General features: G+C 41.5%; 2 protein-coding genes across 8 annotated transcripts; both read left to right on the forward strand.

Moving 5' to 3' along the window:
• The first annotated feature begins 486 nt into the window (after positions 1-486).
• LOC139199706 (von Willebrand factor A domain-containing protein 5A-like) lies at positions 487-27,505 on the forward strand. 7 transcript variants are annotated; one of them, XM_070828812.1, is made up of 27 exons: positions 487-588; positions 1,153-1,200; positions 3,161-3,363; positions 3,461-3,683; positions 3,982-4,148; positions 4,241-4,355; positions 4,490-4,665; positions 4,756-4,844; positions 4,938-5,082; positions 7,040-7,119; positions 7,215-7,329; positions 7,449-7,607; positions 8,093-8,196; positions 8,672-8,877; positions 9,308-9,355; positions 10,267-10,299; positions 11,301-11,330; positions 11,946-11,981; positions 12,394-12,441; positions 24,834-24,884; positions 25,180-25,242; positions 25,469-25,498; positions 25,636-25,665; positions 26,391-26,450; positions 26,600-26,757; positions 27,043-27,166; positions 27,281-27,505. In XM_070828812.1, the coding sequence occupies exons 2-27, from the start codon at positions 1,158-1,160 to the stop codon at positions 27,358-27,360; spliced, it is 2,616 nt and encodes an 871-aa protein (XP_070684913.1). In that variant the 5' UTR covers positions 487-588; positions 1,153-1,157; the 3' UTR covers positions 27,361-27,505. The 7 variants fall into 7 exon arrangements, with proteins under 7 accessions (XP_070684913.1, XP_070684915.1, XP_070684919.1 ...); XM_070828813.1 differs by lacking the exon at positions 487-588 and adding an exon at positions 589-661; XM_070828814.1 differs by lacking the exon at positions 11,301-11,330.
• Positions 15,047-24,157, forward strand: LOC139200021 (von Willebrand factor A domain-containing protein 5A-like). The gene is made up of 14 exons (XM_070829249.1): positions 15,047-15,074; positions 15,307-15,385; positions 16,135-16,337; positions 19,931-20,153; positions 21,540-21,706; positions 21,799-21,913; positions 22,035-22,210; positions 22,301-22,389; positions 22,483-22,627; positions 22,961-23,040; positions 23,136-23,250; positions 23,378-23,536; positions 23,690-23,793; positions 23,920-24,157. Exons 2-14 carry the CDS (start codon positions 15,343-15,345, stop codon positions 24,155-24,157), a joined length of 1,857 nt encoding a protein of 618 aa, XP_070685350.1. The 5' UTR covers positions 15,047-15,074; positions 15,307-15,342.
• Positions 27,506-27,962: the final 457 nt, after the last annotated feature.

Consider the following 27,962-nt stretch of genomic DNA (forward strand, 5'->3'; position numbering starts at 1 on the left):
AGGCTGAGGAGCTCTGCTGTGCTGGATGCTCAGTGCTCAGGCTCGCCACCAGTTATGACCTGCAGACAGTTGGACAATTCTGTGTTTGTGTTTTTTTTGTATATTAATAGTTGTGTCCTAGGACAAACCTAAATGTGACTTTAAACCATCTGCATATGTAAAACATTTCTACTTTTAAAGTAGAGAACAAAAACTTGGATTTAATATCAGTAATACTCTAAAAATAAAGTCATTCTCTGTGGAGTGTAATAAGAAGTGCTGGCAGTACCACGGCGGTCATGAACTGCTGTGTGGGCTGTGGGACACATGGTGGAAAGTGGAACCACTTGGTGAGCTGTGATTGACATTGTAGCAGCTGCAGCTCCAACAGTCACCAAGTAAGATTTTAAATTCTCGTACATAGAACTTGTGGAATTGAACGCTAGCTCCGCCCTCCCGGCGCTCCTTTATAAGCAGATCGAGCGAACCCGGTAGACGTCCCTAAACTTTCTGTTTCCTTTACATCTGGACAAGCTGTAAATTGTCTCCGCGTATTTACAAGAGGGATCTTCAGTAAAACCGCACCGGAGCCATAAACACCCATCAGAGGTAGGTCTCCTGCTGCTGCTGCTGTGTGGGGATTCACGCAGATGACGCACTGGTCATCAGGAGAGAGCAACACGTGAGATCAACACGGGAAAACCTTACTATCACTAACTGCGCAATACGAACCTTATCAGAGTGGAATATTGTGATAGCATTTAAAAATGAAGAGGAAAATCAGCAGACATCAGCTTGTTTCTGTTCAGTATTTTCCTGTCAGAGATCATTTTACAGTGCTATTATTAATTTCCTCTGTAGCTTTCAGCCAGCCTGGCAGTCTTCATTAACCGATCCAAATAAAGAAGAAGGTGAATGATGATAATTAAAAGAGCTGAACCAGGAAGGGTGGGGCAGACACCCAGTAGGCCTATTGATTAGTTATTGATTAGTGAGTGAGTGTGTGTGTGACAACATGTTTCACTGACATCCATGTAAATCTGCGTATAACAGACAACAATACATAGATTTGCTTGAAAAAGTGTAAAAATGTTAATTGCTGAACATCATCCACAATGTGCATCAGCTGTCGTCCCCACTGATCACTGCAGTGTTCTTGTTAACTGTTCACAGGCACGATGGTGAACTGCTGTGGTCTGCTGACTGACAAGAAGGAACCAGGTACAGATTTGTTCCTCCATCACTTTTTTTGTATGCAGTCTTAAAATGTAAAGGTCTGTGTTGGCTTTAATGCTATTAGACGGATTAATTAGACAAGGGACGTTTCTTTAGCTTTATTCTCAGCAATTTGAAAGAGGTTCTTTGCAGTTTATATTCATTAGGGCCCGAGCACCAAGCGGTGCGAGGACCCTATTGAAATTCGTGGGTGCAAAACATACAAGGGAGGAAACATGCCAGTACCCAAGAACCAAGAGGTGTAAGGACCCCATAGGCCCCGAGCAGGAAGGGGTTGAAAAAATACGTCAAATGCAAGAAACCAGGGGGGCAAAAACATAATTGAAATGCAAGGAATTCTTCTTCTCCTTTTCCCCAATGAATTGCATTTTGGGGGGCCTGAACATGCATGAAAACTCATGAAAGTTTGCAGAAAATTCAGTCGTGGTGAAAGATTACGTATTTCATAGGTTTCGCAAATGGGTGTTGCAAAATGGCTCTGTAGCGCCACCTAAGCTCAGCCCCGGAACTGCGTTTTATGTACATGTACGAAATGCGGTGGGTTCATGTATCTCTTCAAGACAGACAAAAAAGTCTCTTGGAGGGATGACCTCAACCCAACAGGAAGTCAGCCATATTGGATTTTTCACGCATTTTTGGCGATTTCCAGGGGACGTAAATGAACGAACTAGTCCGACTCGCAGTCAAACAGGAAGTTGTTAATAACTTGACTGTACATGATCCAATCAGCACCAAACTTCACATGTCTGATGAGAGTCCCGCCCTGAAGACGTTTACATGTTAATATTCATTCACAGTCATAGCGCCACCTGGTGGCGACAGGAAATGCTATGTTTTACATTATGATGGCTCAAGACCAGCCAGTTGATCAGATCCACTTCAAATTTTGTCAGGAAAGCCTCAAGACATTGATGTTGGTCTGGAGCGAACACCGTGAGTCTCCGTCAAAAGCTGTTGCCGTGACGACCAGGCGATTTTGATAATAAATTTTCCTTCGCCATGAGCATTAAAAGTGCTGTAACTCCACTGTACAAGGTCCTATCTTCACCAAATTTATACAGTTTGGTGACTGTCCAGCTCTGAAGATATGTACATGCCCATTTTGAACCATAGTCATAGCGCCACCTAGTGGCGGGAGGAAGTGCATGTATTATATAATACATCTCACTCTGAGTGTACATGTTGTTATATGTTATTATTAGTAGTAGTGGTATTATTTGTATCATCATTATTATTATTATTATTATTATTATCATTATTATTACTTTCGTGTTTGAAGTTTATTCTTATTCTTTTGGAGCTGTGTGTAACAAAAAGCAATTTCCCCCTGGGGATTATTAAAGGAATTCTGATTCTGATTCTGATTTTATTCTCGAACGTCTCTCTCTCAGCAGTTTAACCACAGACACCTCAAATTTGATCCAAACATTCCCAAGACGTGGATGATGCAAAGTTATGAAGCTGTTGACGTTTTGTCAGACGCTGTCACCATGGCAACGCTGTTCGCCATAGAACAAGAAATTGCTGTAACTTCAGTGTACATTATCCAATCTGTTTCAAACTTGTCACACTTAATAACAGTCCCGGCCTGAACACATCTAGATGCCAATTACTTACCACAGTCATTGCGCCACCTGGTGGCAACAGGAAGCAACACATCTATGGCAATGATCATTTGATTTGCACGACAATTTCACAGTGTAGTCAACACTTAATTTACTGGAATATAGGACGTGATTAGTGGCTGTTCTCTAGCGCCACATAGGGGACACAGGAAGTGACATGTAACTCATGCACTGTCCAAAATACATGAAAATTCTGAGCCGCGTCGAAGGGTCAGAGTCCAGCAACGGGACGAAGCCGCTGCACGCCCTGACCTGCACAGAGGTGCGAGGGCCCTCCAACGCTGCTTGCAGCTTTAATTGTGTTTGCTCTGTCCGGTCAGTTCCTCTGCAGGGCATCCAGGTGGAGCTGGAGGTGAAGGACCATGTGGCTACGGTGGTCTCCACTCTGAACTATGAGAACAAGGAGGACAAACCACTAGAGGCTGTTTTTGTCTTCCCTCTGCCTGGAGATGCTGCTGTCTGTCACTTCAGTGCTCAGATTGGACAGAAGCAGGTTGTAGCCGAGGTGAAGGAGAAGCAGCAGGTGGGTTGGATGGACAGGAAAAGCCTCAGTCGCTACAATGGAGGGTGAAAAACACAGTGAATGTTACTCCCATGTGTCATCTGTGTCTGTGCTCCAGGCCCGAGAGGAGTATGATGACGCTCTGAGCTCCGGTCAGCAGGCCTTCCTGTTGGAGGAGAGCGAGCAGAGTCCTGATGTATTCTCTCTGAGTGTGGGCAGTCTGCCTCCAGGAGAGAGCGCCTCCATCAGGCTGGAGTACGTCACTGAGCTGGCTGTGCAGGCCGACGAGGGGCTGAGGTTTAGTCTGCCTGCTGTGCTCAACCCTCGCTACCAGCCTCAGGGTAGGAGAAGCAGCCAGCACTTTTTTTTACCTCAGTGCACACGACAAACCTCATTTTACTGGCTGGAAATACCCTCTCAGCCTCTGCCTTGTTTGTCATTACCACCACCAACTCATGATAAGCAAAAGAATATGAAAGAAAACAATACACAACTAATTAGCTGAGACATGTTTTTAAAATTGTTGCCTCTTGAAGAAGAGCTGAAGAAGTTACCACTTACAAAAAGGGTATTTAGCTAAAAAGAAGATTCTCTGTCTGTAATGTCTCGTATTCCTAACTTGTCTCATGTTGTTTGCAGGTGGTGAAGGTGCCAGTGTCCAGGTGACCTCTGTTCCAGCCTCTCTGGTGCCCTACAGTCTGTCTTTCTCTGCCCAAGTGTCCTCTCCTCGTCCAGTCTCTAAAGTAGAGTCCAGCTCTTCTCTGGAGCCTCTCCAGTACCTCAACCCAGAACAAACCCAGGCCACGGTAGGCAGAGTCAGAGCTAGAGTGTCTGCTGAGTGTGGTTCTTCCTCTGTATTGATGTGATAAATGACTTTCTTTATATTTGTGGACTGCAGGTGAAGTTGGCTGCAGGACACAAGTTTGACCGAGATGTTGAACTGCTGATTTACTACAAAGACGCCCACCAGCCCACTGCTGTGGTGGAGGCAGGACAGGCCTCAGCCAAGCCTGGTGAGAGCACGTTAGGGAAGCTGTTACTCATTACTTTCAAACTGATGTTATGTCGTATTTACATTTTAAGTATGACCGAATAAGTAATAAAAAGCTTATTTGTGGACGTTTTTCTGTCCCTCTCTGTGTTTCAGGCACTCTGATGGGTGATCCAGTAGTGATGGTGAGCCTGTACCCTGAGTTCCCCCAGGCTGTGATGTCTTCAGTGGCCTCATGTGGAGAGTTTGTGTTCTTATTGGATCGATCCGGAAGTATGGATTGTGCTACTAATAACAGCAAGCAGCAAGAAACTCGCATCGGCAGTGCCAGGGTAATCAGTGTGTGTTAATTCTCTCATAAAATCATCCATAGTGTTCCTCTCAGACTGTGACCTTCACTGTCTTTTCTCTCTTCCCTTCAGGACACTCTGCTGCTCCTGCTGAAGAGTTTACCAATGGGCTGCTACTTCAACATCTACAGCTTTGGCTCCAGATATGAGCACATCTTCCCGTAAGTCACTCTCTCATTTCACTCAGTCCAACAGATTTGTTCCTTTCTTTAGTTTTAATGATCGAATGTGTTCGTGTATTTGTGTGATGGCAGTAAGAGTGTGGAGTACAGCCAGGAGACCATGGAAGAGGCTCTGAAGAAAGTTAAGGAGATGGGTGCTGATCTGGGAGGAACAGAGATCCTTGAGGCCCTCAAACATATTTACCGCCAGCCGTGCATCCCCAGTCAACCAAGACAAGTAACACACACACACACACACACACACACACATACCAATACCAAGTCAACACTGGGGCTCTTTGTTTTTGTAAAAGAACAATGCTCACATAGTGTAATATTTTCCTGACTAAACTAGCTTTGCCCGCCTGCTAATTTTGTGTCTAGCACGGCGGTAACAGTACAAAGGTGGGAAGTTCACTCAAGTTAAGCAGTATAAGGCAAACTAAATATTTGGAGGAAATGGGCAGCAACAAAGACTTCACACACACACACAGACTAATTTCATGTAGGTAGCTTTCTTCTCCTTTAGCTGCTCGTCCCAGACATACAGTGGGGCAAAAAAGTATTTAGTCAGCCACCAATTGTGCAAGTTCTCCCACTTAAAAAGATGAGAGATCATAGGTACTCTTCAACTATGAGAGACAGAATGGGGGGAAAGAATCCAGGAAATCACATTGTAGGATTTTTAATGAATTAATTGGTAAATTCCTTGGTAAAATAAGTATTTGACACACCTCATATTCAAATCTATCACTGTGGCTAGGTAAGTCACCAGATCAAGCAAGCCATTTCAAATCCAGTGCTATGCATAGTTTTGAGCCCAACTACTTCATATCTATGCGCTTCTCCACCTTTGGCACCAATTCTAGCTCCTCCCCCACCATATAGGCGACATTCCAAAGTAAAAAGCACCCCACCCTTACATATAGTGTAGCAAGTGGCGCGCCCACAAGCCCCATATCATCCCTTCAAGCTACGCTCCCCTCTCAGGCATAGTAACAAGGAAGAATTAGCATCTAAATGAAGGTTTAACGCAATTATAGCTGGAAGCAGGAAATCAGTATGTGCCCATCTAGACCTTAATGGGTGATTCTTCCAGTACACACATCAGACTGGTTGGCTTTAGCTCTGTTCTGCCATTGTATGCTGCAGATGCCAGATCACGCTGCTTTATTATTCCATGGCCTTCTTATTAGCTTTTCTCGTGAGAAGTCGTGCTATTCTTACATCCTCTCACACCAATCATGATACAATTATGAGTATGAAACGAAATAGTTGTTGTTTATATTCAATTATTGTGCAAATTCTGCATCAGCCTACAAAAGGGTGGCAGCTGTGTTTACTGGTTATTATGTGGATTTATTATTGATATCAAATTAGCAGGATGACATGATTTGAACCTTTTAATATCTCAACAAACAATCAACCCGCTCAGAGCACAACATTAGTTTTTTTTTTGGAGAAGCTGTTCATGTGTTGAGTCAGAAGTCGATGACAAGCTGAAGGGCTAATGATCACTCACTGCACCCACACAGACAGTCCCTACAGTACGCACACAATCTAATGTTTTGCACCGTTCGTTGCGCTTGCACCATTAAAATGCCTGAAAATGTCCCAATCACCTTTTTTTTTCTTTTACCACTGATCCAAGTCCAAACACTGTAATATTTAGCATCTGCTGATTAGTGTGAGCTTGTTTTTAATAAAATTTGCTTTAATTATTCCTAAACAGCACAGTATATAGTCCATTCTTAGCATTCTTCTCCACTGAAATGTTTCAATTGTGACACCAACTGCTGCCAACTGTGTGCTCTGTGGTTCACTTGCTCAGCCTACTTTGTAGCTCCAGTCCTCTAATGGAGCACGGAAACGGTTTGACAGCTAGCTTATTCAGAGAAAACCAGTAAAGGATTGGAAATAGATCAGGGTTAGAATCCTGTACAAAGCCTTAAAAACGCCCAGATTGAGCCACTCAATAGCTCCTACTGTTCCACTTACACCGTTCCAAGTACAGTCTCCACCAAACCGGTTTCTATGACGCTTGTACTCACCACACCTTCCTTAAACCCACATGTGTCACTGAAAGAGCTCTCAGAAAATGGACTTCTCAAGAATTTGACTTTCAACACATGCTGCATGTTTGTAGGGGCGGGATGTTGTGTAACTTTGAATGCTATGTGAACTCTCCTCCCCAGCTGTTTGTCTTTACCGACGGAGAGGTGAGCAACACCAAACAGGTTCTAGATCTGGTGAAGAAGAATTCAAGTTCCCACAGGTGAAACTACAAAAACACAACAAAAACCCAGAATATGTCCCATGTTCTAATGTTCTAGTTCTGTGTGGGTTAAAAACTGAACTGCTGTATTGCAGGTGTTTCTCTTTTGGGATTGGGGAGGGGGCCAGCTCTGCTCTTATCAATGGGTTGGCCAAGGAAGGAGGGGGTCACGCTCAGTTCATCACAGGGACCGACAGGATGCAGCCCAAAGTAAGACATAACAGGCTTTATAAAAACTTGAATTAAAAAATGGAAATTTGAAAATATATCTAAGTAAATACATTCAGTGAAAACCCAGAGCCTCTCCTATACATGTTTTTACTCATCAGGTGATGCAGTCGCTGAGATTTGCCCTGCAGCCGGCGGTGGAGGACGTCTCCATCACATGGGATGTGCCAAAGGGAGTCTCTGTCACCGTCCTCTCTCCACCAATCACAGCGATCTTCCAAGGTCAAAGGTCACTGATGTATGCCCAGCTCAGTGGACAGGTAGGAGCAGCAGCATCTTATAGTGAAGTAACAGTGGTCAGTTTTCTTCTTTTTCTGTGTACATGGTAACTTGTTAAAAGCACTAGAGACCTGTGGCTTTAGGTCTTTCACTGTTTTGCGCCACACCTAGTCCACACCTAGTTTTTTGTTTGTTCAGAATCACACTTATAGGCCTTATGGGTGGCTGCTAAAAGTATGCTTAGTAAGGATAGAGTATTTATTTAGGTTTTTGCGTTGTTTGTTCTAACTGGTGTCAGCTGCAGCTTTACAGATGGGCTTTTTGTTGTCTTTGTTTTATGGTTTGGCACCACCCACAGACCTCACCCTTTCCCTGTGATTCTGCTCAATGCTAAATTGTGTTAAACAGACAGATTGTATTTTTCTAACTTTCCGCTAAAAATCAAGCGGCAATGATTGCCTGATTACGTCAGCTTCATCCTTAGATGCTACAGGGTTCTAACACTGTCACTGTAATGCTTTCTCAGAGTTCAGAGGCAGCAGAGGGCTGCGTGACGGTCAAGTACAGCCTGGCTGGTCATCCCTCTAAGGACCAGCTCCACTTTGGTCTCAAACCTGCAGGAGACACTGGGTAAACAGACAGCAGAGGGACACGAGATGAGATACTGACTTCATTATACTGACTGTATTTAGGTTGTATGTGTGGTTAAAAGGGATAATTCAGTTTCAGTCTGCTTAACCTTTAGGCAGCACATTCACACATGTTTGCAATCAATAGTATCCATTCCACATTTATGTGTAACTCATCTCCTGACAACTTTATTACAAAGAAACTGGGTCATAGAAATAGAATCCTTTTGCAAATGAATTTCATTTCCATTTGTGCAATTGGATAAAAAAGAAAGAGTATTCAATGCACAGACTAATGCTAGTTTTCAGCATTTGTCACCACATGGGCTTTCATTTATCTTCTTTTCTTCAAATGTCCATCATTTAAAGAAGTCATTTTATATCTTTATAAACTTTTAACAGGATTGGTTCGAGATAGAGCGCTCATTCGCATTCATGCTTATGAATGGTAAAATCCACCTCTCTCCTGTCTGCAGACTAACAGTCCACAGGTTGGCTGCTCGCACTCTGATCCGCTCCCTGGAGACGGAGGAGAGAGAGAACAAAAGAGTGAAGGAGAAGGTGGTGGAGCTCAGTGTCCAGTCAGGAGTGAGCAGTACCTTCACTGCCTTTGTTGCTGTCAACAAAGGTGATGGCGAAGCGATTAAAGGACCTCTGGCGCGAAGAAATATTCCAACACCCAGTAAGTGTGTTTTTCCAAGAGAAAATTAAGAAGCAGGAAACCTGTCCAGTTCAACTAGTGTGCACACGTTGCTTTTTTTTTAAGACAATGACTTATTACCAGTTCATATGATAGAAAAAAAAACATTTTGATAGACAGTATGTCTTCTTCATTTCAAATTTTAAAACTATGGTGATGTTTCTGTTAACATCAAAAGAAATGTGATGTGACTGTCACGTGTTGCTGTGGTTCTGCTGGTGAACTAAGTGGGATGGGCATGCTCTGTTTACTGTAATGTTGTCAAATAATAATAATCACACTAACAATAATAACCCAATACATACAAATTTAGCTAATAATGATCAGTTCTGTTTATTTTTAAGTGTATTGTTTGATATTTTTGCTCTGGCCAATGACCTTTATTTAAAATCCTTCTCTCTTTTTATCTCAGTGTTTTGTGGGGTGATGACTAATTCTTATATGAGCACTCCTCAAATGGGTGAGTAACAGGTTCATTGGCTTTTTGACCTCACACTGGGTTCTTTTCTACATCCAGTGTTTTCAGTGTTCAGCCATTCGCCTAGTCAGCACTACTGTAATGTGTATGCGAACCTATTTCTCGTGGCCATTCTTCTTCTCTGCCGTCATCTTTTTGCGTGGTGCAGTGCTTTATAAATACAATAACTGAATGATAGCACTCCAGAACAAATAAACATTAGTAACTATTTTCTATAGTCAGCTTTTCCATACAGATTTCAGGCTTATTTGTGAAATAATTCAGCAGGTGTCTTCACATTGTGCCCTAAGCTGCCTTAGATAAGATTCATATTTGGGGTGCTGTGCACTCATTTGCTGTCATCTCGCTGCTGGCGCTGCTTAATGAAAACATAAAATGTGCAAAAACATTTCAAAAAATTAAAGTTTGCCTCCTAATTTTTATAGGAATAGTTTATCTTTGGATGTATGTTTATTTGCATGGTTAGATGAGAAGAACGACCTAGAACAGCGCATAACTCATACAGCATGATTAAAAGAGAGCTATGCTAGCTCTTTCTCTGTTTCCAGTCATCATGCTAAGCTAAGCTAAGCCTTATATGGAACCGACAGATATGAGATTGGTATCAATGCTCTCATCAAACTATTTGCAAGAAAGCAAATAAATGAATTTCCTAAAATGTCACACTGTTCTTTTAAAGACTGATACTTTTGTAAGTCAGGGCATTTAAGTCATAACTCAGCAAGCGCTGGGCAGTTAAAGGGGAAAAAATTAGTCTTCATTTGAACCATTTTTTTTCCCAAACTAATTTTTTCATAATTAATTGTGCCCTAGCTCAGTTATTATCAGTTCTCAGTTTATTACCAGTCTGTTGTTTGACATTTTCACCCCAGCTAATGTTCTCTGTTTTTTAGCCTGTTGTGCGATGGCTCCTGCTAGATACATGGGTGAGTGAAAGGTTCAGTGGCTTTCTGAACACACACCAGAGAATTTAAACATCCACTGAATGCAGATGTTCACGTTCAGACATTTCACTACTACTGTGATGTATATGGGAGCCCATGTCTTGTTGCCACCCTTGTCTTTGCAGTGATTTATAAATACAATAACTGAAGTGGTTTTATTCCAGAAAAAATCTAGCAGGAGTTACTTGATTCATTTTAGTTCATCTTGATTCATTTTAATTCGGACTATAGAATATGCCTGTGGTGAGTTGTGCAGTGATGAAGGTATCTGTTTTGTTTTAGTGGTACACACTTTATATTGTTTTATTTGTATATATATATATATATATATATATACACACACACACATATACATATATAGCCTACATATATATATGGCAAGCCGTTTAGGAAATTATATATATGGAATGAAACTCTGAATATATTGAACGAAATTCGCCATCTTGTTTTTTTAATTACACTTTCACCTGAACGGCTGAAGGAGGGAGAGGATGGGTGAAGCTGCCCGAAATTTAGTAGTTGCGATACTACAACCCTAGCACAACTACCGTGCTAGTGCTACTATTAGTGCTACCGTTGCAGGCATTAGCCAGGGTGTTAATAACTTGTTCGTTGCGCAGTATCGCAGCTACTAAATTTCGGGCAGCTTCACCCATCCTCTCCCTCCTTCAGCCATTCAGGTGAAAGTGTAATTAAAAAAACAAGATGGCGACTTTCATTCAATATATTCAGAGTCTCATCCCATATATTCAGACTTTCATTCAATATATAATTTCCTAAACGGCTTACCATATATATATATATATATATATATATATGCGCAAAAACATTTCAAAAAATGAATGTTTGCCTCCTAATTTTTATAGGAATAGTTTATCTTTGCATGTATGTTTATTTGCATGGTTAGATGAGAAGAACAACATAGAACAGCACATATTCACCCCAGCTAATGTTCTCTGTTTTATATCCTGTATGTTTTATAGACTGTGGTGGAATGGCTTCTGCATTGATGGGTGAGTGAAAGGTTCAGTGGCTTTCTGAACACACACCAGAGAATTTAAACATCCACTGAATGCAGATGTTCACGTTCAGACATTTCACCACTACTGTGATGTGTATGGGAGCTGATTTATAAATACAATAACTGAAGTGGTTTTATTCCAGAAAAAAATCTAGCAGGAGTTACTTGATTCATTTTAGTTCATCTTGATTCATTTTAATTCGGACTATAGAATATGCCTGTGGTGAGTTGTGCAGTGATGAAGGTATCTGTTTTGTTTTAGTGGTACACACTTTATATTGTTTTATATTTTTATATATATATATATATGGCAAGCCGTTTAGGAAATTATATATATGGAATGAAACTCTGAATATATTGAACGAAATTCGCCATCTTGTTTTTTTAATTACACTTTCACCGGAACGGCTGAAGGAGGGAGAGGATGGGTGAAGCTGCCCGAAATTTAGTAGCTGCGATACTATTATATATTGCCTCCTAATTTTTATAGGAATAGTTTATCTTTGGATGTATGTTTATTTGCATGGTTAAATGAGAAGAACAACATAGAACAGCACATATTCACCCCAGCTAATGTTCTCTGTTTTATATCCTGTATGTTTTATAGACTTACAGAGGATGGCTCCTCGTGGTGCATCGATGGGTGAGTGAAAGGTTCAGTGGCTTTCTGAACACACACCAGAGAATTTAAACATCCACTGAATGCAAATGTTCATGTTCAGACATTTCACCACTACTGTGATGTATATGGGAGCCCATGTCTTGTTGCCACCCTTGTCTTTGCAGTGATTTATAAATACAATAACTGAAGTGGTTTTATTACAGAAAAAATCAAGCAGGAGTTACTTGATTCATTTTAGTTCGGACCATAAAATATACAGTACATAAAATATACATAAACAGTAAACTATTCAGTAAACAGGTCAGATTTGACTGATTTCATGCTTATTTGTGTAGTATGAGTTCAGCAGGTGTCCCCAGGTGTTGTGTCCTGAGATCCACTGGATTTAATTTGGACCATAAAATATTTTGATTTGCTTTTGTCATTGTAACAGTTGCCAGCAGTTTGGAAGAATGTGATGACTGTTCGTACAGTGATGAAGGTATCTGTTTTGTTTCAGTGGTACACACTTTATATTCTTTATATATACTGTATATATTCTTCTTAGGTAGACTGATACTGGTGCTTTCTTAAGAATAAGTATGGATTTCATAAAACATTATACATAGTGTCCATAGATTGCTACCTCCATGGTAGACATGGCAGCCCATTCATTCCAATGAGACCTGTTCACATCAGCTCAGAAGCTTGTTTATTTCTAAATTCAACTGTGGTTTCCTTTACAATTGAAGTGTCAGACATCTGCTTTGTCTGGTCCCAGGGCAAGCCATTTAACTTGACTTCACCCAGCCATCTTTCAGCGCATCTTAATTTTGATAGCTGTGCTCTAGACCAGGAGATCTTCTGCTTAGAAAACGGATCCAAATGTGAGCCTGTGAATGCAAAATGATCTGGCTCATAATACTACAATAATTTCTTTTATATTCAAGGCTAAACAGCTGTTTGAATTATTATTGTTTCTTTTTTTTACCCCATTCACCTGAGGATTAATTGTTTCAAATGTAATGTTCTAAATTCTTTTTCCCCTCTGTGACTAAATCTAGACTGGAGCCAGATCACTGTATTGCTTTTTATAGGTGTCATCTTTAGCATTTTTGAGGCCTAAATCTAAAGGTGACCGTGCTTTTGCCATCAGGGCCCCTCGGCTATGGAACGACCTGCCTGAGGAGAAAAATGGCTCAGCACTTTCTTTTAAATCACTTCTTAAAACCAATTTTTACAGACTTGCTTCCATGTGATCCTGTCTTTTTCAAGTCTCTCTGTCTTTTTTTACTCTGGCTTCCATCAAATATCTTTCTCTCTATCTCTTTTGTTTATATTATTGCTATTGCTACTGACTGTTATCTCTTCTCCTGCCTTCTCTTTACTGTTTTTGTCATTTTCTTCTTATTTTATATTCATCTCAACCGCTGCTTTTGTTCGGCACTCAGCTGTTTTGCTTTGTTTGTCAAAGCACTCACTCAGTAAACTCTGTTTTCCAAGGTGCTGTACAAATAAAGTTATTTTTCTCCTTATTATTATTATTATTATTATTATTATTATTGTTTGTACTCTGTAATGCACTTTCTCTTTGTTCTAGATTTTCTTCCATTCAAACTGACATGACATGTCTTAATAGCATGAATTAGAAGTGTAGTAGATGCCTCTGTCATTTTACTATATGTACATGTAAGAATTAATTGGCTAGAAAAATGCACAGTAGAATATGGCATCATTTCATTTTTTGCACTTCCTTAGATTCTTCAGACTGTTGGGCTGAGGTTCAAGGAGCCATACCTGACCAGGCTCCCACAGACCCCCTCCTGCAGCTGGTCTCCCTCCAGAAGGCGTCTGGCTGCTGGGTGCTGGATCCAGCTCTGGCTGCTGCGCTGGGAAAGACCAGCGAGGAAGTGGAAAACTCAAAACCTGCGTCGGTGGGTCAATTATAATAACACAAATTAATAATGGGACTTGTTTTGAAATGAATGAAGAACTCGTCACATTTGTCTCCTTAGTTTTCTTTTCTCCTCAACCATTTCTGTGATTCGGTGAATTAGGTGAACCAGGAAGTGTGGGCCACCAGTCTGGCTCTGATCTGGCTTCATGGTTTCAAGATGGATGCTCAGGAAGAGTGGGAGCTTCTGGCCATGAAGGCTGTGTCATGGCTCCGTGCTCAGAATGGTAATAACCACAGTAATAAGTGCTGATCTGTTGTTTCTAACAGTGTGTGCTGGTTAAAATCAGCTATTTGCCCATAGTCGGTCTCCTCTGATGATTGGCTGTTTTGTTTTTATCTGTTTTCCAGCACCGTGTGTGACAGAGTGTGTGAAAGCTGGAAATGCACTGTTGGGTTGCAGCGTGCAGAAAGACGCCCTGGGGCTCTGAGGTGTTTCATAAAGTGGCTTCTCCTACAGGATTGGGGCACAGAAGCAGATTTACTCCACCCTACAGCTTGCGTATTGCGTTTTACTCTTTCCACTCTACCTTTATAATACGGTGTGGCTTAATATAGTTGCACTGTGCTGCTTATATGGAGGATCAGCCATGTAATGAAACAAATAAATCCTCTTATGTTTTGCACCTTTACTGTAGCTGTGTATCAGAAACTGTCACTTAAAAAAATTAAAGCTGAATCTGTGGACCGGAAGCTTCATTCATGAATCATGCGCATACACACTGTGCAATAATGATTGACATTACATTTATTCCAATGCATTTATCATGCAATAAACTATCTGCATAAAGAGATTTGCCACAAAGTTGCATAACAAGTTCAGAAATTTGAGTTACACACAAAGCAACCAAAAGATTTGTGGCATGCAGGTGGAATTGATCCTAAATCACTGCTGAATCCTGTGGATTTATTGTCTCTTTTATCTCTAGTTTTTAGGGGCAGATGCCCAGCACAGAATTCTTAATCATTTTGATCAATGCCAAATATCCTAGTTTTAATTCGCGCAGCCAGCAGATGGAGCAGGAAGCCTTGCCGCTCCTATCCGCTCCGGTTCCGCCTGTAGAGCATATCGAACATACCCCACAGACGTGACAGTGTTGGGCGTGTACTGCAGCAGCTGTTTTATAAACCTACTGGTGTTGTCCACCTGTGAGACTACTCCAAAGTATTTATTCTCAGAGGTAAGTCAGGCGTTTTGTTCGTAGGTTTCTTTTCTTTTCTCCTTTTAATATAATCCAAGATGACGCAGTTCTGCTGTCATTCATTTTTGCTTGACAGATTGGATTTAGTTATTTATAGTACATTTAATAAGATTATTTGGAGAGCTGTTTGGTCCACATCAAATCTTTGGGTGCGTTTTAGTGACACTAGTTATCAGTTCTTACTGTTAACCGCTGTCTATTAACGTTACAGGGCACAAATATCTTTCCCACCTGTTGCACAGTTGGGATGGAAATCTGCTGTGGTCTGCTTACTCTTCAGCAGGAACCAGGTACACAGCTGGAAACATCACAGCTAGTCTGGTTTCAAGCATGCAATAATGTTATAAAATGGTATTAAGTTCAGCTGTTTCATATCACAGAAGTTGTTTTTTTGTCTTTCCTTTTGTGTTTGCAAATGTGCCGGTGTGTGCATGTGTGTGTGTGTTTGGTTATCAAGGAGCTTCTCTTATTAAATTTGAATACATATACAGGGTTCACAAAAAGTTAGGGATATTCGACTTTCAGGTGAAATTTATGGAAAATGTAAAAAGTTAATGCTACAGTGATATTATATCATGAAAGTAGGACATTTAAGTATCAGCATGCAATGGTAGTTTCTTCATCTTAAACAATTTATTGAAAGAAAATCTACCAACAGTGGAGGGTAAACGTAAAATTGGGACGTGGCCAAAGGACGTCCACTCCTCTCCTTTCTGTGACTCTTCCAGTCACTCTGTATCACTGTTACAACCTCCTGATGACACTCTGTGACCCTCTAAGCTCAGTGGACACTTCTGCCTGAGGACCTGTTTGAAGCCTCCAGTTTTGAGGTGCTGCTGATCAATAGTTAGGTGTCGTCTTGGTCTCATGATGTCAGAATGTGAACAGCACGATGAGGAGGACTGTTTAAATACCAATTCTAACTGAACCAGGAAATGTATTGGTGGTGGTTCATCCTGAAATTTCACCTGAAAGCCGAATATCCCTAACTTTTTGTGAGTAGTGTAAATCCACTGATAACCACCAGTTTGTCGGTCAGTTCCTCTGCAGGGCATCCAGGTGGAGCTGGAGGTGAAGGACCATGTGGCTACGGTGGTCTCCACTCTGAACTATGAGAACAAGGAGGACAAACCACTAGAGGCTGTTTTTGTCTTCCCTCTGCCTGGAGATGCTGCTGTCTGTCACTTCAGTGCTCAGATTGGACAGAAGCAGATTGTAGCCGAGGTGAAGGAGAAGCAGCAGGTGGGTAAAGAGTTACTCATGACAATAGAGCATAAAATCAGTGTAAAGCATCGTCATAGATTTGTTTCTAAGCACATTATAGGAGAAAATGACTGTAAATGACTTTTTGTGGTAAGGATCTTTCTTTTCGGAGCGGGGCTGAAATGGTGGCTCAATGATGCACTGGAGCCGCCTTAGCATGACTCTTCCCCCAGCACTTTATAAGAGAGTGCCTCCATGTTGGAAGCTCGAGCCCCACAAAGTCAGCAAACAGTGGCTGGCTGAGGTAAACTTGTATTATCACTTCAGCCTTTTTCACTGCCTTCACCCCAGCCTCAATGACTGAATGAATGATGTGTCTGTGATAGTGGTGCTGTAACATGCCAGTAATGACAATGATATAAAAAAAGGAGGTTTTCACTCAAAATCTCACGATACATGGCCCCATTCATTCTTTCTTTTACACAGATCAGTCGTCCTGGTCCTTTTGCAGAAAAACAGTCCCAAAGCATGATGTTTCCACCCCCATGCTTCACGTTGAGTTTTTACCAAAAAGTTCTATTTTGGTTTCATCTGACCATCTGACATTCTCCCAATCCTCCTCTGGATCATCCAAATGCTCTCTATCAAACTTCAGACGGGCCTGGACATGTACTGGCTTAAGCAGGGGGACACGTCTGGCACTGCAGGATTTGAGTCCCTGGCGGCGTAGTGTGTTACTGATGGTAGCCTTTGTTACTTTGGTCCCAGCTCTCTGCAGGTCATTCACTAGGTCCCCCCATGTGGTTCTGGGATTTTTGCTCACCGTTCTTGTGATCATTTTGACCCCACGGGGTGAGATCTTGCGTGGAGCCCCAGGTTGAGGGAGATTATCAGTGGTCTTGTATGTCTTCCATTTTCTAATAATTGCTCCCACAGTTGATTTCTTCACACCAAGCTGCTTACCTATTGCAGATTCAGTCTTCCCAGCCTGGTGCAGGTCTACAATTTTGTTTCTGGTGTCCTTTGACAGCTCTTTGGTCTTGGCCATAGTGGAGTTTGGAGTGTGACTGTTTGAGGTTGTGGACAGGTGTCTTTTATACTGATAACGAGTTCAAACAGGTGCCATTAATACAGGTAACGAGTGGAGGACAGAGGAGCCTCTTAAAGAAGAAGTTACAGGTCTGTGAGAGCCAGAAATTTTGCTTGTTTGTAGGTGACCAAATACTTATTTTACCGAGGAATTTACCAATTAATTCATTAAAAATCCTACAATGTGATTTCCTGGATTCTTTCCCCCCATTCTGTCTCTCATAGTTGAAGTGTACCTATGATGAAAATTACAGGCCTCTCTCATCTTTTTAAGTGGGAGAACTTGCACAATTGGTGGCTGACTAAATACTTTTTTGCCCCACTGTACATATGTTAATGTTGTGTCAATAATCCAGCTTCTTTCAAATCATTTCTAGTTCATTCCGTTTACGCTGTTTCTCTCTCAAAAAAGAGATACATTTCAGTGTTGAAGATGAATATGAATTTCTTTTATTTCAAATTTTCTGTATAAATTCTGAGATTCTGTGATAATATGGTTATCGTGAATCCACTTGGCCATTATAATTCCATATAATACAGCAAGTTCTGGGTCTGACCCAGGTTCTCCTCCCAGTTGGACCTCCAAAGGGAGACCTCCTGGAAGGCATCCCAACTAGAAGGCCAAACCACCTCAACTGGCTCTTTTTAACATGAAGGAGCACTCTACTCCGAGCTCCCTCCGAATGTCTGAGCTCCTCACCCTATCTCTGAGGCTGAGCCCAGACTCCCTGCAGAGGAAACTGCTCGTATTGGTGACCTTGTACTTTCGGTCATTACCCAAAGCTCATGACTATAGGTGAGGGTTGGAACGTAGATCGACTGGTAAATTGAGAGCTCTGCTTTCCGGTTCAGCTCCCTCTTTTCCACAGTCGTCCAGTACAGAACCCACATTTCTGCAGATGCTGCTTGTGATCAAGACCCCAAGTACTTGAACTCCCTTGCTTGAGCGGCAAATCCACAGTTTTCCCACAGAGATCCATGGCCTCAGACTTGGAGGTGCTGACTTTGATCTGGATCACTTCACACTTGCCTTAGTCCATGCTGGAGGACAAGGTGGTCCCGTGGTTCCCAAACCTGACACTCTCCTCGCTTTTGCTACGCCTTGAGATCTTGTCCACAAATATCTCAAACAGAATCTGTGACGAGGGACAGCCTTGGACAGCCCACTGAAAGAGTGATTGACTTTGTGCCAACGGATACAGGTCTCACTTTGGTTATACTGGGACCAGGTTGATCATAGCAACAGCCTCAGTACCACATACGTCAACAGTAACCCCACAGGATTCCCTGAGGGACGTGGTCTCAAGCCCTGTCCAGGTCTACAAAACACGTGTAGACAGAATGTCGAGTCTACCAATGAAACTGTGTTAGTGCCAGAGGGCCTGCTAACAAGCCTGCAGCTCACACTATCTTATACCTGGATATCTAGCGTAGTGCTAACAGAGAGAAGCTGCTCTTGCTCACATACGAGACACCCTGAGCAACATCCCAGCATCCCAACACTGGTTAGCAAGGTTGGATTGACTGCAGTGAAAAGGCTGAACTGGCAACTGCTGTGGGAGGGAAACCCCCAACTTGGGCCAGAGACTAAGTGTCAGTCTTCTCCTTCCAGGTTCAAAGTTTATCAAAGTGTCAAAAACCAAAGAGTCAATCTTCCAAAAAGGCACCGGGAGACTTCAGAGCTCAGCGCAGTAGAGGTTTATTGTCGACAACAAAGCCCAAGACCTGAACAAGATTAAAATCCTGAACAGTTCTGACACACAATGTCAAGGTCCCTTCTTTTATAGCCCCAAATCAGCAGAATGACCTCATCTGCCTGTCGCCGTGCATCTGTCCCCAGCCAATTAGAATATACCACACTTTAGCCGGAGTTTGGAGTTTGCCCCTTAATTTGTCATATGTGGAGAATTTCCACTGAGCAGTTAGTGGTTTTATTTATCCTACAGCACCTCGTGTTGACACCATAAGGTTCCAATTCCTCCTCAATACATTTTTTAAAAAGAAAGTATTTACTTCAGTGTAAAACGATATATTTAAAACAGTATAAAATGTGATATTTGGTTACATCCTTGCTCATTTTTATTGGTTACATGTTCCATTACCTTTGTTATTTGATCAACACTCCTGTCATACTAAACCATCGTGTTACATATCTTGATCAATTCATACTACATCTTAATCAACACTTAATCGATACATTATATTTACATTATGTGATATCTCAATATTTGATACCACATACTGTTAGGTTTGGTGAGGTTAAGCTGGCAAGCCTAAATTCAAGCCTAAAGTGATCTAGACTTAGCACCTTAAAGTTAACACTGGTTAAGTGCCAGTGGAAAGTGAAGGACTAGGAAATCAGAGAATGAACAAAGGAGGACAGCTACAAGAGTAAACATCAGCTGTCTAGATAGGTGTGGTTTCAAGACACTCCTCCTGGCTTCAGCACCTTCAGCAGAAAACAGCGCCTAGACTGTTTTCACAGTATTACACATATGTATCATTGCTTTAAACCAACTTTGTTTGTTTCATCTGTGCTCCAGGCCCGTGAGGAGTATGATGACGCTCTGAGCTCCGGTCAGCAGGCCTTCCTGTTGGAGGAGAGCGAGCAGAGTCCCGATGTATTCTCCCTGAGTGTGGGCAGCCTGCCTCCAGGAGAGAGCGCCTCCATCAGGCTGGAGTACGTCACTGAGCTGGCTGTGCAGGCCGACGAGGGGCTGAGGTTTAGTCTGCCTGCTGTGCTCAACCCTCGCTACCAGCCTCAGGGTAGGAGAAGCAAACAGGAGCCTTCTAGCTACACCGGTGACTGTCAGAAACCCACTTTCACAGCAGTGACAGAACACATCATCTCAAAACCTTAGGCTGTAATGTCAAGTTTCAATTAGGTCTGTCACAATTATTACATGATGTCTTGATTGTGATTATTTGAGCTGAAAGTGATTATTTTGTGCAGTCATAATTTTGTTACACCATCTTCCTCTGCAATAGTTTAATGGCAGAATTGGAGAATTATTGCCCCCGGCTGTTTATCTTGCTGTGTTCAGCTTCTGATATTCGCATAACGGTAGTGGGTGCAAGGTGCATTCATTCAAATTTTTTTTTTGACTTTTTTGACTCAAATTTGCACATATGGAAGGAAACCAGACTAATGTTTAGAAATGTCACAACAAATACAATGCAAATCAGGTGCGTTTCTATCAGCTTGGTTGAGGCAAATAAACTGCACACATCAGTACGAGGTTTCAATGTCTGGAAAACAAAAAAAAACAAACAACAAAAGCAAAAAAAAAAAATCACTTTGCTATTTTCTTTCAGCTCATATGAGATCATATTTGTTACTCGTCGAAGCCATGTAATGATAGAAAGGTGCCAACAACAGGTCTCTGTATTTATAAGAGATAGACTCCCCTATGGGTGAAGCAGAATTTGACGGCTCTTGGGAAAGTTATGCTGGAGACCATTCACTGTCCTTTCCTGCTTCATTTTAGTTTCTTTAAACCCACTTTAGAATTGCTGTGCATTGTAATCAGGGCAAACAGCTGATCTGCCATGCAGTCATTGCTACATCATTAGATATTTGACAGACACGTTTCCAGCCTTTGAAATAAAAAAAAAAAGCTGCGCACAACAGCAATTATTTATATGACAACCGTCAACTAAAATTTCACGACTGGGACGACCTGGGTTTCATCTTCACTCTCCAAATGAAAGAGTAGCTTGAAATATGCCCCACATGTACATACATGCTATTAACTGTGTAAATGTGTGGTGGATTTTCAGAATACATTGGGAAACAGTTGATGAAGTCAAGTTGCTCAACACACAAATACATGCTCAGATGCCTTTTTATTTTAATGTAATTATCACACAGGCGCAAACGCACAGCTTTAAAGTTACAGTCAACTAACTACTAAAGTAACTACAGACAAACAGTATAGAAAAGTATCATACGATGATTAAAGTTGTTACATCCGTTTATCCGTATCCATATCTAGTGTGGTTGATATATGGAAATGAGAGATGGATATATTTACTGTAGGAAAAGCTTTATTTTGCGTCACTGTGCTCTCCAGCAGCTGTAATGTTTTTGGTTTGCTTATGTGATTTCACTGTTTGATTACATCATTTTAACTTGTCTCATGTTGTTTGCAGGTGGTGAAGGTGCCAGTGTCCAGGTGACCTCTGTTCCAGCCTCTCTGGTGCCCTACAGTCTGTCTTTCTCTGCCCAAGTGTCCTCTCCTCGTCCAGTCTCTAAAGTAGAGTCCAGCTCTTCTCTGGAGCCTCTCCAGTACCTCAACCCAGAACAAACCCAGGCCACGGTAGGCAGAGTCAGAGCTAGAGTGTCTGCTGAGTGTGGTTCTTCCTCTGTATTGATGTGATAAATGACTTTCTTTATATTTGTGGACTGCAGGTGAAGTTGGCTGCAGGACACAAGTTTGACCGAGATGTTGAACTGCTGATTTACTACAAAGACGCCCACCAGCCCACTGCTGTGGTGGAGGCAGGACAGGCCTCAGCCAAGCCTGGTGAGAGCACGTTAGGGAAGCTGTTACTTTGATAAAAAGAAGCTCATTACTTTCAAACCGATTTGAACGTAATTGAATTAACATTTGTGTGTGCGTTTTTCTGTCCCTCTCTGTGTTTCAGGCACTCTGATGGGTGATCCAGTGGTGATGGTGAGCCTGTACCCTGAGTTCCCCCAGGCTGTGATGTCTTCAGTGGCCTCACGTGGAGAGTTTGTGCTCTTATTGGATCGATCCGGAAGTATGAGTTCACATATGAACAGTAGAGGGACTTATCAGACTCGCATTGACAATGCCAGGGTAATCAGTGTGTGTTAATTCTCTCATAAAATCATCCATAGTGTTCCTCTCAGACTGTGACCTTCACTGTCTTTTCTCTCTTCCCTTCAGGACACTCTGCTGCTCCTGCTGAAGAGTTTACCAATGGGCTGCTACTTCAACATCTACAGCTTTGGCTCCAGATATGAGCACATCTTCCCGTAAGTCACTCTCTCATTTCACTCAGTCCAACAGATTTGTTCCTGTCTTTAGTTTTAATGATCGAATGAGTTTATGAATTTGTGTGATGGCAGTAAGAGTGTGGAGTACAGCCAGGAGACCATGGAAGAGGCTCTGAAGAAAGTTAAGAAGATGGGTGCTGATCTGGGAGGAACAGAGATCCTTGAGGCCCTCAAACATATTTACCGCCAGCCGTGCATCCCCAGTCAACCAAGACAAGTAACACACACACACACACACACACACACACACACAAACACTAGCGAAACTAGCGACTGAGACCCTAAAATTATTAGGAAAATGTTTACTGAGGTAAAAAACCCATTGAGAAGTGGGCTCATTTTCTCATAGACATTCATTTGGACTTCTTGTTGCAACCAGCAGAGTCTCCCCCTGTTCGTCATTAGAAAGAATGCAGCTTTAAGGTACTTCAGCATTGGCTTCACTTTTCAGATCCGGAAGCAACGTCCTCTTTTTCCTTTACAGTCTATGATAATTATACACTCAGTGATGTTATGTAAGTTTGAATGCTATGTGAACTCTCCTCCCCAGCTGTTTGTCTTTACCGACGGAGAGGTGACCAACACCAAACAGGTTCTAGATCTGGTGAAGAAGAATTCAGGTTCCCACAGGTGAAACTACAAAAACACAACAAAAACCCAGAATATGTCCCATGTTCTAATGTTCTAGTTCTGTGTGGGTTAAAAACTGAACTGTTGTATTGCAGATGTTTCTCTTTTGGGATTGGGGAGGGGGCCAGCTCTGCTCTTATCAATGGGTTGGCCAAGGAAGGAGGGGGTCACGCTCAGTTCATCACAGGGACCGACAGGATGCAACTCAAAGTAAGAAAGACATTTAACATTTTAAAGCTCTCAAATTAAATAATGCAACAGAACATTTGAATTTTGAGTTGAATGTTTTTTTTCCAGCTGGATTAGTAAGTAGTAGTAAACTGTTTTTAATCATCAGGTGATGCAGTCACTGAGATTTGCTCTGCAGCAGGCAGTGCAGGACGTCTCCATCACATGGGATGTGCCAAGGGGAGTCTCTGTCACTGTCCTCTCTCCACCAATCACAGCAATCTTCCAAGGTCAAAGGTCACTGATATATGCCCAGCTCAGTGGACAGGTAGGAGCAGCAGCATCAGATAATGAAATATCTGTTTTAAATCTGAAGCTGGATTTTCCACTTAACAAACTGAATTATGACCGTATATATGTTTTAATCAGGTATTGTTATTATTAATGAACATGTTTTCTAACTCTGCAATGCTTTTTTCAGAGTTCAAAGGCAGCAGACGGCTGTGTGACGCTGAAGTACAGCCTGGCAGGTCATCCCTCAAAGAACCAGCTCCACTTCAGTCTTAAACCTGCCGAGGGCACTGGGTAGTTCTCCCCCTTTTGATGAAAATATTAGGTTAATGGTTAAATTCAAGGATACTGGCTATACATAGATCTCAGCATTAGTAGAAGTTTAAGGTAAGCTTCACCTGTGTTCACTCTTGTCTGCAGACTAACAGTCCACAGGTTGGCGGCTCGGACTCTGATCCGCTCCCTGGAGACGGAGGAGAGAGAGGACAGGCAAGATGGAGGGGTGACAAAGAAGAAGGTTGTGGATCTCAGCGTTCAATCGGGAGTGAGCAGTGCCTTCACTGCCTTCATTGCTGTCAACAAAGGGGATGGAGAGGTGATTCAAGGACCTCTGGTGCGCAGGAATGTTCCAGCACCCAGTGAGTGTTTCAGAGAGTAAATGAATAATTAGTTGTTCAAAAAATTATATGATAATTTTGTTTGTTAATGCATTTACGTTTGGTTGATTCTGAAAAGGCTGAATGTTGTGTGTTTGTGCAGTCATTCAATTCATGACACTGCATTATTTCAGCCGCTTTCAATCGTGTTACTACTTCAGTGTTTTAACAGTTGCTTTTGAGTACTACTGTGGTAGTATGAATGTAGTGTTAGTTCGCGCGTTGCACCAAGCTTTTGTTTACTAATTCCCATACAGTCCTCTGGATTTAATGTTCTACTCTCTTTGCCTTTTTAAATTCAAATTAGGTTCGAATCAGTATAATCTGGCAGATTTCAGTGAGAATAATATAACACTGGTATGTAATAAAAGTTTAATTGTTTTTTGGATGTAGCTTTTGTATTTCTGAATACAGCAAAACACAGCAATGCTACACATACTGTATAAGACAATATGATACCACAAAAAAATGAATTTCTCTTGCAAGAATGACATTGGGGCAGTAAGGCTTTAGGTAAACGTCAAATAAAATGTTTCTGTTTTTGCAGTTTTTTAATGTCCAATTCGGCCTTAGATGAAGAACATGTGGTTTACTGGTTATTAGTTTTTGTTTACTAACTCCTATATAATCTGGATTAAATGCTCTACTCTCTTTTTCCTTTCTTTTATCTCAAATTAGGTCAGTGTGTGAACTCTTCAGCGGATTTCAGTGACATTGATCGACGCACTGGTACATAATCAAAGTTGAATTGTTCTTTGAACCTAGTTTTAATATTTCTATAAACAAAAACCCAGTAATGATGTACTTGACACGACAATGACATTATATTTGGGTTTAGTGGAGCCTAAATATGTTAAACAGTGGGCCGGTCATGCTTTAGAAAAATGTTAAATAAAGAAAAGATTAAATTACTAGCAAAAACAAATCCAGAAAGAAGAAGCTGAGGTTTACTGGTTAACAGTTTTTCTTTTCACAGTCCTCTACATTGAATGTTCTACTCTGTTTTTCTTCCTTTATCTCAAAGCCTTGTATTTGCGTGAGTACAGTCTGGATGGTTCCAATGACACGTTATGCGCTAAGTCGACTGGTACGTAGTAAATGTTGAATTGTTTTTTTGAACATACACAACAACACAGAACATATAAGACAATATAATAATTCCTTTCTTTGGTAAGAACAAAATTAGATTTTCATTCATGTGTTATTCATAAGAACTTTGCACGAGTTACTTGGCTGTTTTATGCTTTTATTTATCAGAATATTTCAAAGTTCTTCACGTTGTTGCTTTCTGCCTTTTCTCTCAAACTTTTCAGTGATGTCTGCAAAGAAAAAAACTAATTCAGGTAAAGGTTTCCCTCTTTTTTAGATCACTTGTTGCAATGTCAAAAAGTAATTCAAAAGGTCGCTAATGTTTCGGAGCAGCTGTGTAAAAAGTGGTGGATTCCCGTACGCTTAAAAACATTTCTGTCAACATTTTCAGAAACGTCTGCAAAGAAGAAACTAAGATCAGGTAACGGTTTTCCTCTTTTTTAAGATTTCTTGTTGCTATAATGAAATGTCATTTAAAAAGTCAACAGTTGACAAAAGTCAAAGTGGTGGACTCCGTACAACATTATTAATAGAGATTTCTTAGTATTTCTTATGTTTTAATTTTTTAATAATTTAGATGAATGTGCCGGCTGGTCAGTCCGTCTGTCCCTTTCTCTGTTTGTTTTGGTCAAGTACACCTAATTTGTGATGGGGGTTGAATGATTTTGAGTTCAACTGTAAGAGTCATGTGCAAGCGTACGCAGCCCTGTGTGACGGAGGTGTTCAGGGTGAGGTTCAGGGTGAGGTTCACTGCTGTGCCCAAGTAGATCTGTGGAGACACATTGTCAGTTTGTTCTTTTTGTGTTGATCCATCTCACAATTAAGTTGAATTAGAATGAGCGTTACAGCCGCACAGCCTTCCGTGTTCTTCAGAAATTCTTGCTAGATGATCGAATAGCTTCTTCTCTGTAACTTCACAAAACTGATAAAGTGGCATTCACAGCTCCTTCGTGCTGCGATTGATTGGTCAGCTGCTCTGAGGTCAGAAAGGCTTTGAACTTCTCACACTAGCTCTGCTGTCTTCATTCGCGTAACTATTTTTGGTACTTTTCACGAGAACAATACCAAACATAACACACTACAATACAAACAAACAAGAACAATAAGATCCTAATGATTTGCTTGAAATCTCTTCCCCAACAACAGCTTTCAGCAGAATTGGCAGCTACTTCAAGGGTGGTCAGACTGCCTCCTCTCAGACCCCTGGTAAGCAAACAAGTAGCATGTTGAATGTCTTTTCTCCATCTCACTGATTCACAGACAGGTTAAACGGTCTGTGAAGAAGATCCTACACATTCATATAAACCTTGGATCTCACAGTATGCATCTGTGACTGTCTGACTCTGAATCCACAGCAGTGGATGCAGGAATGAATCCCAGGAAGCCACCCACAGACCCCCTCCTACAGCTGGTGTCCCTCCAGAAGGCGTCCGGCTGCTGGGTTCTGGATCCAGCTCTGGCTGCTGTGCTGGGAAAGACCAGCGAGGAGGTGGAAAACTCAAAACCTGCGTCGGTGGGTCACTGTCAAATATATGAGTACAACTTTATAGATTCTATTTAAGTTATAATCATAAATGATAATAAATGGTAACAGAATTCATAAAGAGCGTTGCATATGAAAAGGAGAAATAACAAAACATGAAACAAAATTAGACCAAAACAAATGCAGATATATAGAAAGTCACATCTAACAGTGGCCCCTCACATGTCGGAGTAAGATAAATGTCTCGTGAACTTTGGCCTTCAATCTGCACTCCTACTTTTGGTACATTTCTGTTTCTTTGATTTGGTGAATTAGGTGAACCAGGAAGTGTGGGCCACTAGTCTGGCTCTGATCTGGCTTCATGGTTTCAAGATGGATGCTCAGGAAGAGTGGGAGCTTCTGGCCATGAAGGCTGTGTCATGGCTCCGTGCTCAGAATGGTAATAACCACAGTAATAAGTGCTGATCTGTTGTTTGTAACAGTGTGTGCTGGTTAAAATCAGCTGTTTGCCCACACTGAGTGTCTCACTGATGACTTGTTTTGTGTTTTCCAGCATCGCGTGTGACAGAGTGTGTGGAAGCTGGAAATGCACTGTTGGGTTGCAGCGTGCAGAAAGACGCCCTGGGGCTCTGAGGTTTTTATTAAAGTGGCGTCTCTTCAGGATTGGGATGCAGAAGCAGATTTACTCCACCCTACTATGTTTACTGTACCTCATCAACTCTATTTATATTACCATTACCACATGTATTATGTGGATATATATGTATATGGTTACTTCATCTATCATTCATATAGAAAACTCTCTTTTCAGCATTTAATGTTGCTTCAGCATGAATTACATAACTATAGTGATTGTGCGTAGAAGTTCAAATGAGAGGTCTATACATTCTTTAATGCAGCTGGCCATTAAAATGTTAACTGTAAAATGAAAAATGATTATGATTGATAATTTTGGAGGAACCTATTGACTGTCTGTATGGAGAATAGTGAAAGGAATGATTTCAGACTCTGGGCTTCCTCATAGAGGGTATCTTTCATCAGTCCTTAAAAGGTGAACCATAGTCCTCGGCTTTTCTCATATCCTATGCTGTATACTGTAGGAAAATACTGTACTACTGGACTCAGTAAAAAAACTAATCAATTACATGCTTACAATATGATGTTCTGTCTGAGGCACATGGGATGACAAATAGTAGGACAGTGGCTATGCTGAGTAAAACCTTTCCCCTTTTAAA

Source organism: Pempheris klunzingeri, chromosome 4 (assembly GCF_042242105.1).
Source record: "Pempheris klunzingeri isolate RE-2024b chromosome 4, fPemKlu1.hap1, whole genome shotgun sequence".
NCBI classification, from domain to species: Eukaryota; Metazoa; Chordata; class Actinopteri; order Acropomatiformes; family Pempheridae; genus Pempheris; species Pempheris klunzingeri.